Source organism: Scyliorhinus torazame, chromosome 2, assembly GCF_047496885.1.
Source record: "Scyliorhinus torazame isolate Kashiwa2021f chromosome 2, sScyTor2.1, whole genome shotgun sequence".
Classification (NCBI taxonomy): Eukaryota; Metazoa; Chordata; class Chondrichthyes; order Carcharhiniformes; family Scyliorhinidae; genus Scyliorhinus; species Scyliorhinus torazame.
The window spans coordinates 7455510-7472988 of record NC_092708.1 but is presented as its reverse complement, the minus strand read 5'-3'; the positions used below and the strand labels follow the sequence as shown (position 1 = coordinate 7472988).

The 17479-nt window shown below is 54.5% G+C and overlaps 1 protein-coding gene across 1 annotated transcript in view; it reads right to left on the bottom strand.

Annotated features, from left to right (window-relative positions):
* Nucleotides 1-8975: 8975 nt before the first annotated feature.
* Nucleotides 8976-17479, bottom strand: part of LOC140385887 (insulin-like growth factor-binding protein 2) — a 180509-nt gene continuing 172005 nt past the window's right edge. The window contains exons 3-4 of the mRNA XM_072468506.1: nucleotides 14149-14289; nucleotides 8976-12807 (exon numbers count right to left, since the gene is read on the bottom strand). Coding sequence (XP_072324607.1) covers nucleotides 12643-12807; nucleotides 14149-14289 — 306 coding nt within the window. The 3' untranslated portion in view covers nucleotides 8976-12642. The remainder of the gene's footprint in view (nucleotides 12808-14148; nucleotides 14290-17479) is intronic.

Here is a 17479-nt window from a genome sequence, read left to right as displayed (position 1 = left end):
TTGTGTGTACCTGTTGGCAGTGTCGGTTTTGTGTGTACCTGTTGGCAGCGTCGGTTTAGTGTGTACCTGTTGCAGTGTCGGTTTAGTGTGTACCTGTTGGCAGTGACGGTTTAGTGTGTACCTGTTGGCAGTGTCGGTTTTGTGTGTACCTGTTGGCAGTGTCGGTTTATGTGTACATGTTGGCAGTGTCGGTTTAGTGTGTACATGTTGGCAGTGTCGGTTTAGTGTGTACCTGTTGGCAGTGTCGGTTTAGTGTGTACCTGTTGGCAGTGACGGTTTAGTGTGTACCTGTTGGCAGTGTCGGTTTAGTGTGTACCTGTTGCAGTGTCGGTATAGTGTGTAACTGTTGGCAGTGTCGGTTTAGTGTGTGCCTGTTGCAGTGTCGGTTTAGTGTGTGCCTGTTGGCAGTGTCCGTTTAGTGTGTACCTGTTGGCAGTGTCGGTTTAGTGTGTACCTGTTGGCAGTGTCGGTTTAGTGTGTACCGGTTGGCAGTGTCGGTTTAGTGTGTACCTGTTGGCAGTGTCGGTTTAGTGTGTACCTTTTGGCAGTTTCGGTTTAGTGTGTACTTGTTGCGGTGTCGGTTTAATGTGTACCTGTTGGCAGTGTCGGTTTAGTGTGTACCTGTTGGCAGTGTCGGTTTAGTGTGTACCTGTTGGCAGTGTCGGTTTAGTGTGTACCTGTTGGATGTGTCGGTTTCGTGTGTACCTGTTGGCAGTGTCGGTTTAGTGTGTACCTGTTGGCAGTGTCGGTTTAGTGTGTACCTGTTGGCAGTGTCGGTTTAGTGTGTACCTGTTGGCAGTGTCGGTTTAGTGTGTACCTGTTGCAGTGTCGGTATAGTGTGTAACTGTTGGCAGTGTCGGCTTAGTGTGTGCCTGTTGCAGTGTCGGTTTAGTGTGTGCCTGTTGGCAGTGTCCGTTTAGTGTGTACCTGTAGGCAGTGTCGGTTTAGTGTGTACCGGTTGGCAGTGTCGGTTTAGTGTGTACCTGTTGGCAGTGTCGGTTTAGTGTGTACCTGTTGGCAGTGTCGGTTTAGTGTGTACCTTTTGGCAGTGTCGGTTTAGTGTGTACTTGTTGCAGTGTCGGTTTAATGTGTACCTGTTGGCAGTGTCGGTTTAGTGTGTACCTGTTGGCAGTGTCAGTTTAGTGTGTACCTGTTGGCAGTGTCGGTTTAGTGTGTACCTGTTGGATGTGTCGGTTTCGTGTGTACCTGTTGGCAGTGTCGGTTTAGTGTGTACCTGTTGCAGTGTCGGTTTAGTGTGTGCCTGTTGGCAGTGTAGGTTTAGTGTGTACCTGTTGGCAGTGTCGGTTTAGTGTGTACCTGTTGGCAGTGTCGGTTTAGTGTGTACCTGTTGCAGTGTCGGTTTAGTGTGTACCTGTTGGCAGTGTCGGTTTAGTGTGTACCTGTTGGCAGTGTCGGTTTAGTGTGTACCTGTTGCAGTGTCGGTTTAGTGTGTGCCTGTTGGCAGTGTAGGTTTAGTGTGTACCTGTTGCAGTGTCGGTTTAGTGTGTACCTGTTGCAGTGTCGGTTTAGTGTGTGCCTGTTGGCAGTGTCGGTTTAGTGTGTACCTGTTGCAGTGTCGGTTTAGTGTGTGCCTGTTGCAGTGTCGGTTTAGTGTGTGCCTGTTGGCAGTGTCGGTTTAGTGTGTACCTGTTGCAGTGTCGGTTTAGTGTGTACCTGTTGCACTGTCGGTTTAGTGTGTACCTGTTGCAGTGTCGGTTTAGTGTGTACCGTTTGCAGTGTCGGTTTAGTGTGTACCTGTTGCAGTGTCAGTTTAGTGTGTGCCTGTTGCAGTGTCGGTTTAGTGTGTGACTGTTGCAGTGTCGGTTTAGTGTGTACCTGTTGCAGTGTCGGTTTAGTGTGTGCCTGTTGGCAGTGTCGGTTTAGTGTGTACCTGTTGGCAGTGTCGGTTTAGTGTGTACCTGTTGGCAGTGTAGGTTTAGTGTGTACCTGTTGCAGTGTCGGTTTAGTGTGTGCCTGTTGGCAGTGTCGGTTTAGTGTGTACCTGTTGCAGTGTCGGTTTAGTGTGTACCTGTTGCAGTGTCGGTATAGTGTGTGCCTGTTGGCAGTGTCGGTTTAGTGTGTGCCTGTTGGCAGTGTCGGTTTAGTGTGTACCTGTTGCAGTGTCGGTTTAGTGTGTACCTGTTGCAGTGTCGGTTTAGTGTGTGCCTGTTGGCAGTGTCGGTTTAGTGTGTACCTGTTGCAGTGTCGGTATAGTGTGTAACTGTTGGCAGTGTCGGTTTAGTGTGTGCCTGTTGCAGTGTCGGTTTAGTGTGTGCCTGTTGGCAGTGTCCGTTTAGTGTGTACCTGTTGGCAGTGTCGGTTTAGTGTGTACCTGTTGGCAGTGTCGGTTTAGTGTGTACCGGTTGGCAGTGTCGGTTTAGTGTGTACCTGTTGGCAGTGTCGGTTTAGTGTGTACCTTTTGGCAGTGTCGGTTTAGTGTGTACTTGTTGCGGTGTCGGTTTAATGTGTACCTGTTGGCAGTGTCGGTTTAGTGTGTACCTGTTGGCAGTGTCGGTTTAGTGTGTACCTGTTGGCAGTGTCGGTTTAGTGTGTACCTGTTGGATGTGTCGGTTTCGTGTGTACCTGTTGGCAGTGTCGGTTTAGTGTGTACCTGTTGGCAGTGTCGGTTTAGTGTGTACCTGTTGGCAGTGTCGGTTTAGTGTGTACCTGTTGGCAGTGTCGGTTTAGTGTGTACCTGTTGCAGTGTCGGTATAGTGTGTAACTGTTGGCAGTGTCGGCTTAGTGTGTGCCTGTTGCAGTGTCGGTTTAGTGTGTGCCTGTTGGCAGTGTCCGTTTAGTGTGTACCTGTAGGCAGTGTCGGTTTAGTGTGTACCGGTTGGCAGTGTCGGTTTAGTGTGTACCTGTTGGCAGTGTCGGTTTAGTGTGTACCTGTTGGCAGTGTCGGTTTAGTGTGTACCTTTTGGCAGTGTCGGTTTAGTGTGTACTTGTTGCAGTGTCGGTTTAATGTGTACCTGTTGGCAGTGTCGGTTTAGTGTGTACCTGTTGGCAGTGTCAGTTTAGTGTGTACCTGTTGGCAGTGTCGGTTTAGTGTGTACCTGTTGGATGTGTCGGTTTCGTGTGTACCTGTTGGCAGTGTCGGTTTAGTGTGTACCTGTTGCAGTGTCGGTTTAGTGTGTGCCTGTTGGCAGTGTAGGTTTAGTGTGTACCTGTTGGCAGTGTCGGTTTAGTGTGTACCTGTTGGCAGTGTCGGTTTAGTGTGTACCTGTTGCAGTGTCGGTTTCGTGTGTACCTGTTGGCAGTGTCGGTTTAGTGTGTACCTGTTGCAGTGTCGGTTTAGTGTGTGCCTGTTGGCAGTGTAGGTTTAGTGTGTACCTGTTGGCAGTGTCGGTTTAGTGTGTACCTGTTGGCAGTGTCGGTTTAGTGTGTACCTGTTGCAGTGTCGGTTTAGTGTGTACCTGTTGGCAGTGTCGGTTTAGTGTGTACCTGTTGGCAGTGTCGGTTTAGTGTGTACCTGTTGCAGTGTCGGTTTAGTGTGTGCCTGTTGGCAGTGTAGGTTTAGTGTGTACCTGTTGCAGTGTCGGTTTAGTGTGTACCTGTTGCAGTGTCGGTTTAGTGTGTGCCTGTTGGCAGTGTCGGTTTAGTGTGTACCTGTTGCAGTGTCGGTTTAGTGTGTGCCTGTTGCAGTGTCGGTTTAGTGTGTGCCTGTTGGCAGTGTCGGTTTAGTGTGTACCTGTTGCAGTGTCGGTTTAGTGTGTACCTGTTGCACTGTCGGTTTAGTGTGTACCTGTTGCAGTGTCGGTTTAGTGTGTACCGTTTGCAGTGTCGGTTTAGTGTGTACCTGTTGCAGTGTCAGTTTAGTGTGTGCCTGTTGCAGTGTCGGTTTAGTGTGTGACTGTTGCAGTGTCGGTTTAGTGTGTACCTGTTGCAGTGTCGGTTTAGTGTGTGCCTGTTGGCAGTGTCGGTTTAGTGTGTACCTGTTGGCAGTGTCGGTTTAGTGTGTACCTGTTGGCAGTGTAGGTTTAGTGTGTACCTGTTGCAGTGTCGGTTTAGTGTGTGCCTGTTGGCAGTGTCGGTTTAGTGTGTACCTGTTGCAGTGTCGGTTTAGTGTGTACCTGTTGCAGTGTCGGTATAGTGTGTGCCTGTTGGCAGTGTCGGTTTAGTGTGTGCCTGTTGGCAGTGTCGGTTTAGTGTGTACCTGTTGCAGTGTCGGTTTAGTGTGTACCTGTTGCAGTGTCGGTTTAGTGTGTGCCTGTTGGCAGTGTCGGTTTAGTGTGTACCTGTTGCAGTGTCGGTTTAGTGTGTGCCTGTTGGCAGTGTCGGTTTAGTGTGTACCTGTTGCAGTGTCGGTTTAGTGTGTACCTGTTGGCAGTGTCGGTTTAGTGTGTACCTGTTGGCAGTGTCGGTTTAGTGTGTACCTGTTGCAGTGTCGGTTTAGTGTGTACCTGTTGGCAGTGTCGGTTTAGTGTGTACCTGTTGCAGTGTCGGTTTAGTGTGTGCCTGTTGGCAGTGTCGGTTTAGTGTGTACCTGTTGGCAGTGTCGGTTTAGTGTGTGACTGTTGCAGTGTCGGTTTAGTGTGTACCTGTTGCAGTGTCGGTTTAGTGTGTGCCTGTTGCAGTGTCGGTTTAGTGTGTACCTGTTGCAGTGTCGGTTTAGTGTGTACCTGTTGGCAGTGTCGGTTTAGTGTGTACCTGTTGCAGTGTCGGTTTCGTGTGTTAATGAAGAGTTCAGACTCACAGGGTTCCATGGCTGCCTGCAGGAGTGCGGGATTGGATGAATAACCACAGAATGGGAGTTCAATTGGGCGGGATTCTCCGACCCCCCGCCGGGTCGGAGAATCGCCGAGAGCTGGCGTGAATCCCGCCCCCGCCGGTTGCCGAATTCTCCGGCACCGGATATTCGGCGGGGGTGGGAATCGCGCCGTGCCGGTGGGCGGGCCCTCCCCCCCCAGCGATTCTCCGGCCCGCGATGGGCCGAAGTCCCGCTGCTGGAATGCCTGTCCCGCCGGCGAGAATCAAACCACCTCTCTTACCGGCGGGACAAGGCGGCGCGGGCGGGCTCCGGGGTCCTGGGGGGGGGCGCGGGGCGATCTGGCCCCGGGGGGTGCCCCATGGTGGCCTGGCCCGCGATCGTGGCCCATCGCTCCGCAGACGGGCCTGTGCCGTGGGGGCACACATTTCCTTCCGCCTCGGCCACAGTCTTCACCATGGCCAACGCGGAAGAGACCCCCGCCCCCCCCCCCTGCGCATGCACGGGGCTGACGTCAGCAGTCGCTGACGCTCCCGCGCATGCGCGTACATCTGCCGGCTGGCGCAGTCCCTTTCGGCCCCGGCTGGCGCGGAAACCACTCCGGCGCGGGCCTCGCCTCTCACGGTGAGGGCTTGGCCTTCTCCGCACCTTCGGGGCGGCCTGGTGCCGGAGTGGTTCCCGCCACTCCATCCCTCCGGGACCCCCGCCCCGCCGGGTAGGGGAGTATCCCGGCCCTCATTCCCAGCCGAGTTTAGAATCTGGAGGCAAGAGCATTTCCTCTCACTCAGAGGGAGGGTCATCGGTCACAAAAAACAAACTGCCTCAGTAATGTCCGGGTGAAGCTGTGCTGACCCAGCCCGGGGTAACGTGACTCCAGTTTCATACAAGGGGTTGACTCTTAACTATCCTGTCCCTGTGGTACAGTTCAACAAAACAGCTGACCAATACCTCCATGATTGGCAATGAATGTCCAACTTCTCAATGGCACCAACACCTTGGGAATGTTGGTAAAAACATAAATCCATCAGCAACACATCCACAGACCCGCACCCAATCTCCCAATACCGCTTGGGACCAGCCAAGGGCCTTCAGGGTCTGTCAGTGCTCCTAGGGGCCTGCCAGTTGTGTTGGACGCAATCTGCTGATGTCAATAGACCCGTGAATCATGAGAACATTTTACTTTCAAAGGAGGGGAGAATGTTCCACCGGTTGGTGGGGGAATGAAGCCAGGAGAAGTTGGGAGGAAAGGTTATTGTGGGACGGGGACGGGAAGATGTCATTTTAATCACAGAGAAGGACTTGCTGAATGGGAGGAGGGGCGAGTTGAGAGAGCGGGTTTATCGAGGGACAGTGTCAGATTCCCGCATCTCAGACAATCTAAGGTGTCCCCTCATCGAATATTGTCAATGGCACACTGCAGCACCTTTCCCCTCACTGAGGCGTCACAGCCTGTGTAACCCCTGAGCTTATCACAGGAAGAGACTCTTCCTCTCATGCCTAATACAACAGAATGTTTTATCAAATATTCTACTCAATGTTTTGTACTAAATATTTTTTGTTACGTTTCTGATGAACACTGTATGCTATTTATTCGACTATAATTTATCTACTCCTCCATCTTTGTCTCTTGGTGTGACAAAGCATTTATTTAATAAAGATATGTAAACATCAAACGCAATGTGTGGCGAGAATTCCTGAGAGTCTGTTTGAATGGATATCAGGAAAATCGGCTCTCCAGGGAAGTACACAAAACACAAAACAGCAATCTGTCTGAGCCAGTGAGCTGACAGGGGGAGGGGGTGAGGGATGGGGAGAGTGGGGTTTAGGGGTAGTGAGGGTGAGGGATACAGGGAGAGGGTGAGGTTAGGGGAGATAGTGAGGGTGAGGGATACAGGGGGAGGTGGAAGATAGGTGAGATAGTGAGGGTGAGGGATACAGGGAGAGGGTGAGGTTAGGGGAGATAGTGAGGGTGAGGGATACAGGGGGAGGTGGAAGATAGGTGAGATAGTGAGGGTGAGGGATACAGGGAGAGGGTGAGGTTAGGGGAGATAGTGAGGGTGAGGGAGACAGGGGGAGGGTGAGGATAGGTGAGATAGTGAGGGTGAGGGATACAGGGAGAGGGTGAGGTTAGGGGAGATAGTGAGGGTGAGGGATACAGGGGGAGGTGGAAGATAGGTGAGATAGTGAGGGTGAGGGATACAGGGAGAGGGTGAGGTTAGGGGAGATAGTGAGGGTGAGGGAGACAGGGGGAGGGTGAGGATAGGTGAGATAGTGAGGGTGAGGGATACAGGGAGAGGGTGAGGTTAGGGGAGATAGTGAGGGATACAGAGAGATAGTGAGGGTGAGGGAGACAGGGGGAGGGTGAGGGGAGGTAGTGAGGGTGAGGGATACAGGGAGAGGGTGAGGTTAGGGGAGATAGTGAGGGTGAGGGAGACAGGGGGAGGGTGAGGATAGGTGAGATAGTGAGGGTGAGGGATACAGGGAGAGGGTGAGGTTAGGGGAGATAGTGAGGGTGAGGGATACAGGGAGAGGGCAAGGGTGAGGGATACAGGGAGAGGGTGAGGATAGGGGAGGTAGTGAGGGTGAGGGATACAGGGAGAGGGCGAGGTTAGGGGAGATAGTGAGGGTGAGGGATACAGGGGGAGGGTGAGGATAGGTGAGATAGTGAGGGTGAGTGATACAGGGGGAGGGGGAGGATAGGTGAGATAGTGAGGGTGAGGGATACAGGGAGAGGGTGAGGGATACAGGGAGAGGGCGAGGGTGAGGGGAGGTAGTGAGGGTGAGGGATACGGGAGAGGGCGAGGTTAGGGGAGATAGTGAGGGTGAGGGATACAGGGGGAGGTGGAGGATAGGTGAGATAGTGAGGGTGAGGGATACAGGGAGAGGGTGAGGTTAGGGGAGATAGTGAGGGTGAGGGATACAGGGAGAGGGCGAGGGTGAGGGGAGGTAGTGAGGGTGAGGGATACAGGGAGAGGGTGAGGATAGGGGAGGTAGTGAGGGTGAGGGATACAGGGAGAGGGCGAGGTTAGGGGAGATAGTGAGGGTGAGGGATACAGGGAGAGGGTGAGGTTAGGGGAGATAGTGAGGGTGAGGGATACAGGGGGAGGGGGAGGGGAGGTAGTGAGGGTCAGGGAGAGGGTGAGGGATACAGGGAGAGGTAGGGGTTAGGGGAGGTAGTGAGGGTGAGGGATACAAAGAGATAGTGAGGGTGAGGGATACAGAGGGAGGGGGAGGGATACGGGGAGGGGGAGGTTAGGGGAGGTAGTGAGGGTGAGGGATACAGGGGAGGGGGAGGGTGAGGGATACGGGGAGAGGGTGGGGTTAGGGGAGGTAGTGAGGGCGAGGGATACGGGGAGAGGGTGGGGTTAGGGGAGGTAGTGAGGGTGAGGGATACAGGGAGAGGGTGAGGGTGAGGGATACGGGGGAGGGTGAGGTTAGGGGAGGTAGTGAGGGTGAGGGATACAGGGAGAGGGTGGGGTTAGGGGAGGTGGTGAGGGATACAGGGGGAGGGTGAGGGTGAGGGATACAGGGAGAGGGTGAGGATAGGGGAGGTAGTGAGGGCGAGGGATACAGGGAGGGGGTGGGGTTAGGGGAGGTAGTGAGGGTGAGGGATACAGGGGAGGGTGAGGGTGAGGGATACAGGGAGATAGTGAGGGTGAGGGATACAGGGGAGGGGGGGGATAGGGGATGGTGAGGGATACAGGGGGAGGGGGAGGTATACAGGGGAGGGTGGGGTTAGGGGAGGTAGTGAGGGTGAGGGATACAGGGGGAGGGTGAGGGTGAGGGATACAGGGAGAGGGTGAGGATAGGGGAGGTAGTGAGGGTGAGGGATACAGGGAGGGGGTGGGGTTAGGGGAGGTAGTGAGGGTGAGGGATACAGGGAGAGGGTGAGGATAGGGGAGGTAGTGAGGGTGAGGGATACAGGGATAGGGTGGGGTCAGGGGAGGTAGTGAGGGTGAGGGATACAGAGAGATAGTGAGGGTGAGGGATACAGAGAGATAGTGAGGGTGAGGGATACAGGGAGAGTGTGAGGATAGGGGATGGTGAGGGATACAGGGGGAGGGTGAGGGTGAAGGATACAGGGAGATAGTGAGGGTGAGGGATACAGGGGGAGGGGGAGGATAGGGGATGGTGAGGGATACAGGGGGAGGGGGAGGGATACAGGGGGAGGGTGGGGTTAGGGGATGGGCTTTATTCAGCCAAATAGCCATTTTTGTTCCTGAACTATTGAGATATTCTGTGAATCTCTAACAATACACCACACAGATTGAAAACACATGTTGTAATATTTATTCAACATATTTTTAGCCACAAGATTAACCTATGCTTTAAACATCATCCAGGAAGTGTGATTAGAAAGTTTGATGGTTCCGAGATTGGCAAGTTGCTCTGGCTCAGTCGCAGGATGAAGAATATCAACAATTGAAAACAGGGAGGGCATCTTGTATGGACAGGGAGTGAAGCTGTACCGTACGCACGGCGCAAACTGTACCGTATGCACGTCGCAAACTGTACCGTACGCACGGCGCAAACTACCGTACGCACGTCGCAAACTGAATAGTACGCACGTCGCAAACTGTACCGTACGCACGTCGCAAACTGTACCGTACGCACGGCGGAAACTGTACCGTACGCACGTCGCAAACTGTACCGTACGCACGTCGCAAACTGTACCGTACGCACGTTGCAAACTGTACCGTACGCACGTCACAAACTGCACCGTACGCACGTCGCAAACTGTACCGTACGCACGTCGCAAACTGTACTGTACGCACGTTGCAAACTGTACCGTACGCACGTCACAAACTGCACCGTACGCACGTCGCAAACTGTACCGTACGCACGTCACAAACTGCACCGTATGCACGTCACAAACGGTACCTGAATGGATTGACTATCGAAGTCAGAATCCGCAACATGATGCAGAACCAAATTGAGTGGTGGGCGGAGAAGGGGGGACGATGGGGGGGAAGGCAGGGAGTGGGGGGAGGGATGCTGACAGAAAGTGGGGTGGGAAGAGACTGGGTTGGTGGGAAATAGGGTTGGAATTTGGTAGTGACATAGTGAGGCATTAGGAGGCAGAGACACATGGCGATGCCAAGGGAGACACAGAAGAGTGAGATACGAGAAGACATATAGTTACAGAGAGAGAGAGAGAGAGAGAGTCAGACGCAAACGGGGGAGAGAGAGGTAGTGTAGGCACAGAAATCACACAGTAAAAGCATTGTTAATAAATGTATGGACGTTATAAATGCGGATTAATAGTAGCATTTGAGTGTTAACAATAATCCCTGATTCTAAAAGTTTATTAAAAACTGTAGACAAGTAATGTCTTAACCTTGGACATTTTAAAAATGGATAAAAGCCTCAAACTGTTTAGGGTGTTCGTCAATGTGAAGGAGCTGGATTAACGTCAATAGAAATACAGTCAGTAGCACAGGGTGCTGGGGGAGAGGGGTTACTGAGTGACAGTGTGAGGGAGCTGGATTAACATCAGTAGAGATACAGTCAGTAGCACAGGGTGCTGGGGGAGAGGGGTTACTGAGTGACAGTGTGAGGGAGCTGGATTAACATCAGCAGAGATAGTCAGTAACACAGGGTGCTGGGGGGAGAGGGGTTACTGAGTGACAGTGTGAGAGAGCTGGATTAACATCAGTAGAGATACAGTCAGTAACACAGGGTGCTGGGGGAGAGGGGTTACTGAGTGACAGTGTGAGGGAGCTGGATTAACATCAGCAGAGATAGTCAGTAACACAGGGTGCTGGGGGAGAGGGGTTACTGAGTGACAGTGTGAGGGAGCTGGATTAACATCAGTAGAGATACAGTCAGTAACACAGGGTGCTGGGGGAGAGGGGTTACTGAGTGACAGTGTGAGGGAGCTGGATTAACATCAGTAGAGATACAGTCAGTAACACAGGGTGCTGGGGGAGAGGGGTTACTGAGTGACAGTGTGAGGGAGCTGGATTAACATCAGCAGAGATAGTCAGTAACACAGGCTATGTTGAAAGTGTTTCAGTCTGGTTTGAGAGATCTCCATTAATTGGTTGTTTGTTCTGCTCTGATTATTATCTCGCAGATTCTGTACAGTATTTGCCAGCTGTAAAGTATTCTCAGGATGCCGAGTCAGAGTAAACAGCATGTATAACACACCTGAGATTGTAAACCCCATGCATGGGGCTTTGTTAATTATTCCTGAACCCTCAGTGACTTGAGAGCATGTCAGCCATAGCTCAGTCAGCTGCACTCTTTCCACGTCATCAGTGTCCCTGGCTTCAAGTCCTTCTCCATAGATTTAGAGCTATGTAACCCCACAGCGCAGGGTGCCAGCCAGTCCATCCAGTCGGTGCTAGCTCTGTGAAAAAACTTTTCAGAAAGTCCCACTCCCCCCACTCTTCCCCCACAGCCCTACAGGTTTCTCCTTTTCAACTACTTATCCAGTTAACTTTGGAAAGTTCCTGTTGAATCTGCTCCCTCCGCCCTTTCAGGCAGCACCTTCTAAATCACAACAACTCGCGGTGGAAAAAATATTTCTCATCATCTTCCTCTGGTTCCCTACCCTGCCACCATTAAAACCTTTCTCATTTTTTACTCCGTCAAAACCCCTCATCATTTTGAACTTTCTCTGCTCGGAGGAGAACCTTCCCAGTCTCCAGTTTCTCCCCATTCACTGAAGTCCCTCGTCCCTGGGGAACAATCCAGTAAATCTCCCTCCGCCCCCCCTCTCCGAGGCCCTGACATTCTTCCTAAAGTGTGGAGCCCAGAACTGGACCCAATCCCCCAGCTGGAGTCTCACCCGAGATTCAGAAAGGGCTCCTTTCACCTCTTCTATTTGTGTTACCCCTCGTGTTAATAAAGGCCTGGGATTCCCGATGAAACTATTCAGCAACCTTCTCAACCTGCTCTGCTCCTTTGAAGATCTGTGTACATTAACCCCCAGCTCTCTCTGTTCCCCTGCCCCTTTCAAATTGGTCCATTGAGTTGATTTTGGCTCTCCTCATTCTACCTATCAGATTGTACCACTCACTTTGGAATTCACCATCTGCACATCTCACTCTCGCAGGCGATCTCATTCAGATGAGGCGTTAAAACTGCGGCCGTGTGGTGGACAGACGCTCTGGCCACAATGCAGAGACACCCAGGCTCCAGCTCCACCTCTGGGTCCTGGTTAATGTTTAACCAGCAATCAACATCACCAAAAGAGTGGCGGATTTTTAAATTCACCCATGGGTCGTTTACTTGGCCAGCGTTCCGTACCCGTCGACAATTTCCCTTGAAAAGGTCAGCTGCTGCCTTCTTGAGAGGCTGTGAGGTGTAGGGGCACCCTTGATGCTGTGAGGAAGGAAGTTGCAGGATTGTTGCTTGTGCGGCCTTGCTGAGAGTGAATTGTTGGTGAGCTCTCTATGTTTGAGGACATTCCGCAGCGAAAGATGCTGTCTCAACCACGTTCTTTCTTTCACAGAGCATCAAGAGTGTGTTCGATGTTATCCACTGGAATCATTGCCCATCTGATGGGACAAAGGTTTAGTGTCTGTTTTCCAGTGGATCAGAGCAGGCAGTGCGTCACGTATAGGCGCAGCACAGCCTCTCATACCAACACAGGATGTCCGGAACACACAGAACACGCCAACCCAATAGCTTCCAAAACAGGAGATAAATAAATGCACCATTCATCGATGGCTAACCCCCACCACTTCCTGTGGAATGGGGGCTGATGTTGGGGCTGTTGGAAGGAGAGGCTCTAATTATTCACTTGTTAGCCAATCACCTAATACACAATCCTCACAACATTCCCCAACACTGCCACTCGTGGCTTCAGTCATTTCATCTGTTTTTGCTCCCCTCTTTAACCTCTCACTCACCCCCACTTAGCGTTTCAGCCTTCCTTCCCCATTCTTACCCCGCCCGTCCCACCCCCATCCCACCTCCCACAGTATTTAGGCGCTGGTTGAGGGTTGTGGATCAGTGTTCTGCTCCGGGACGGAACAGCAGCGATGACATTCAGGGTCCCCTCGCACCTTGGGTGATCCTGGGACTAGTTTTCCTGTGTGTGGATTCACGCACCAGCATTCGCCACGTTGCCCATTCAGAGACGTCTTACACTGTGAACCAAAGAGAACAGAGACCCAGGTCAGGCTTCGAGGAGTCACAAACAAACCAACAAAGACAATCTCTCCTGCACTGCCCACTCCCTCCCCCACCCATACAAATCACAGCATCCTTAACTATCCTCCAACACTCCCTCGAATTAATACTTACCTATACACTGTCCCCATCAAACACTCCCAGGGCAGGGACAGCACGGAGTTAGATACAGAGTAAAGCTCCCTCTACACTGTCCCCATCAAACACTCCCAGGGCAGGGACAGCACGGGGTTAGATACAGAGTAAAGCTCCCTCTACACTGTCCCCATCAAACACTCCCAGGACAGGTACAGAACGGGGTTAGATACAGAGTAAAGCTCCCTCTGCACTGTCCCCACCAAACACTCCCAGGACAGATACAGCACGGGGTTAGATACAGAGTAAAGCTCTCTCTACACTGTCCCCATCAAACACTCCCAGGACAGGTACAGCACGGGGTTAGATACAGAGTAAAGCTCCCTCTACACTGTCCCCATCAAACACTCCCAGGACAGGTACAGCACGGGGTTAGATACAGAGTAAAGCTCCCTCTACACTGTCCCCATCAAACACTCCCAGGGCAGGGACAGCACGGGGTTAGATACAGAGTAAAGCTCCCTCTACACTGTCCCCATCAAACACTCCCAGGACAGGTACAGAACGGGGTTAGATACAGAGTAAAGCTCCCTCTACACTGTCCCCATCAAACACTCCCAGGACAGGTACAGCACGGGGTTAGATACAGAGTAAAGCTCCCTCTACACTGTCCTCATCAAACACTCCCAGGACAGGTACAGCACAGGGTTAGATACAGAGTAAAGCTCCCTCTACACTGTCCCCATCAAACACTCCCAGGACAGGTACAGCACGGGGTTAGATAAAGAGTAAAGCTCCCTCTACACTGTCCCCATCAAGCACTCACTGGACAGGTACAGCACGGGGTTAGATACAGAGTAAAGCTCCCTCTACACTGTCCTCATCAAACACTCCCAGGACAGGTACAGCACAGGGTTAGATAAAGAGTAAAGCTCCCTCTACACTGTCCCCATCAAACACTCCCAGGACAGGTACAGCACGGGGTTAGATAAAGAGTAAAGCTCCCTCTACACTGTCCCCATCAAGCACTCCCAGGACAGGTACGGCACGGGGTTAGATACAGAGTAAAGCTCCCTCTACACTGTCCCCATCAAACACTCCCAGGACAGGTACAGCACGGGGTTAGATACAGAGTAAAGCTCCCTCTACACTGTCCCCATCAAACACTCCCAGGACAGGTACAGCACGGGGTTAGATATAGAGTACAGCGCAGCCAGGTTTACCTGTTTGATGTTATAACGTCCCTGCCAGTCACAGTTCGGGATGTGCAGAGAGTAAAGATGTTCCAGGGGGCCTCGCTCATTTGGGAGCCGCAGAGAGGAAATTCTTTCCAAGACCTGGTCCAACTCCACTTGGCAAGTTGTCTGTGCACAGGAGTCAGAATGTCAAGGGTTAGAATAAAGGATATCAACAGACCCAATTTGAAATGACTTCACTGCTACATGGGCCTTAATGATTCTCATCGAATAAACCAGAAAATACCTTTCAGCTTGTGCAGCATTCTGCTTTATCTTTTATAAAACACCTGCTACCCACGCAGACACGGGGAGAACGCACAGACTCCGCACAGACAGTGACCCAAGTCGGGAATCCAACCTGGGACCCTGGAGCTGTGAAGCAACAGTGCTAACTACTGTGCTACTGTGCCACCTTCATTCCGACTTTCCAGTGGGTGGCTCACCGAGCGACTTTCCATTGGCACAGGTGCCGCTGTGGGGGGGGGGTGGGGGGGGGGGGGTTTGCACCGTTGGCAATGAGTTGTCTTTTTTCTTTTCTGGTTGCTGCGACCCCTCTCTGCTGCGACCCCTCTCCGCTGCGACCCCTCTCCGCTGCGACCCCTCTCTGCTGCGACCCCTCTCTGCTGCGACCCCTCTCTGCTGCGACCCCTCTCCGCTGCGACCCCTCTCCGCTGCGACCCCTCTCCGCTGCGACTCCTCTCTGCTGCGACCCCTCTCTGCTGCGACCCCTCTCCGCTGCGACCCCTCTCCGCTGCGACTCCTCTCTGCTGCGACTCCTCTCTGCTGCGACCCCTCTCTGCTGCGACCCCTCTCCGCTGCGACCCCTCTCCGCTGCGACTCCTCTCCGCTGCGACTCCTCTCCGCTGCGACTCCACTCCGCTGCGACCCCTCTCCGCTGCGACTCCTCTCTGCTGCGACCCCTCTCTGCTGCGACTCCACTCCGCTGCGACCCCTCTCTGCTGCGACTCCTCTCCGCTGCGACCCCTCTCTGCTGCGACTCCTCTCCGCTGCGTCTCCTCTCTGCTGCGACTCCTCTCTGCTGCGATTCCTCTCTGCTGCGACTCCTCTCCGCTGCGACTCCTCTCTGCTGCGACTCCTCGCCGCTGCGACCCCTCTCTGCTGCGACTCCTCTCTGCTGCGACTCCTCTCTGCTGCGACCCCTCTCTGCTGCGACCCCTCTCCGCTGCGACCCCTCTCCGCTGCGACTCCTCTCCGCTGCGACTCCTCTCCGCTGCGACTCCACTCCGCTGCGACCCCTCTCTGCTGCGACTCCTCTCTGCTGCGACCCCTCTCTGCTGCGACTCCACTCCGCTGCGACCCCTCTCTGCTGCGACTCCTCTCCGCTGCGACCCCTCTCTGCTGCGACTCCTCTCCGCTGCGACTCCTCTCTGCTGCGTCTCCTCTCTGCTGCGACTCCTCTCTGCTGCGACTCCTCTCTGCTGCGACTCCTCTCCGCTGCGACTCCTCTCTGCTGCGACTCCTCGCCGCTGCGACCCCTCTCTGCTGCGACTCCTCTCTGCTGCGACTCCTCTCTGCTGCGACCCCTCTCTGCTGCGACTCCTCTCTGCTGCGACTCCTCTCTTTTCTCAAAGGTAGGGGAGTCTAAAACTAGAGGGCATAGGTTTAAGGTGAGAGGGGAGAGATTCAGAAGGGCCCAGAGGGGCAATTTCTTCACTCAGAGGGTAGTGAGTGTCTGGAATGGGCTGCCAGAGGTAGTAGTAGAGGCGGGTACAATTGTGTCTTTTAAAAAGCATTTAGATAGTTACATGGGTAAGATGGGTATAGAGGGTTATGGGCCAAGTGCGGGCAACTGGGACTAGCTTAATGGTAAAAACTGGGCGGCATGGACTGGTTGGGCCGAAGGGCCCGTTTCCATGCTGTAAACTTCTATGATTCTATGCTGCGGGCCCTCTCTGCTGCGACTCCTCTCCGCTGCGACTCCTCTCTGCTGCGACCCCTCTCTGCTGCGACCCCTCTCTGCTGCACGCCTCTCCGCTGCGACTCCTCTCTGCTGCGACCCCTCTCTGCTGCGACCCCTCTCTGCTGCGACTCCTCTCTGCTGCGACCCCTCTCTGCTGCACGCCTCTCCGCTGCGACCCCTCTCCGCTGCGACCCCTCTCCGTTGCGACTCCTCTCCGCTGCGACTCCTCTCCGCTGCGACCCCTCTCCGCTGCGGCCCCTCTCCGCTGCGACTCCTCTCTGCTGCGACCCCTCTCTGCTGCGACCCCTCTCTGCTGCGACTCCTCTCTGCTGCGACCCCACTCCGCTGCGACCCCTCTCCGCTGCGACTCCTCTCCGCTGCGACCCCTCTCCGCTGCGACCCCTCTCTGCTGCGACCCCTCTCCGCTGCGACCCCTCTCCGCTGCGACCCCTCTCCGCTGCGACCCCTCTCCGCTGCGACCCCACTCCGCTGCGACTCCTCTCCGCTGCGACACCTCTCTGCTGCGACTCCTCTCCGCTGCGACTCCTCTCCGCTGCGACCCCTCTCCGCTGCGACTCCTCTCCGCTGCGACTCCTCTCCGCTGCAACACCTCTCCGCTGCGACTCCTCTCCGCTGCGACACCTCTCCGCTGCGACTCCTCTCCGCTGCGACTCCTCTCCGCTGCGACTCCTCTCCGCTGCGACTCCTCTCCGCTGCGACACCTCTCCGCTGCGACTCCTCTCCGCTGCGACTCCTCTCCGCTGCGACTCCTCTCCGCTGCGACCCCTCTCCGCTGCGACCCCTCTCCGCTGCGACTCCTCTCCGCTGCGACTCCTCTCTGCTGCGACTCCTCTCTGCTGCGACTCCTCTCCGCTGCGACCCCTCTCCGCTGCGACCCCTCTCCGCTGCGACTCCTCTCTGCTGCGACCCCTCTCCGCTGCGACCCCTCTCTGCTGCGACCCCTCTCTGCTGCGCCTCCTCTCCGCTGCGACCCCTCTCCGCTGCGACTCCGCTCCGCTGCGACCCCTCGCTGCTGCGACCCCTCTCTGCTGCGACCCCTCTCTGCTGCGACCCCTCTCTGCTGCGACCCCTCTCCGCTGCGACTCCTCTCTGCTGCGACCCCTCTCCGCTTCGACTCCTCTCCGCTGCGACCCCTCTCCGCTGCGACCCCTCGCTGCTGCGACCCCTCTCCGCTGCGACCCCTCGCTGCTGCGACCCCTCGCTGCTGCAACCCCTCTCTGCTGCGACTCCTCTCCGCTGCGACCCCTCTCCGCTGCGACTCCTCTCTGCCGCGACCCCTCTCTGCTGCGACCCCTCTCTGCTGCGACCCCTCTCCGCTGCGACTCCTCTGCGACTCCTCTCCGCTGCGACCCCTCTCTGCTGCGACCCCTCTCT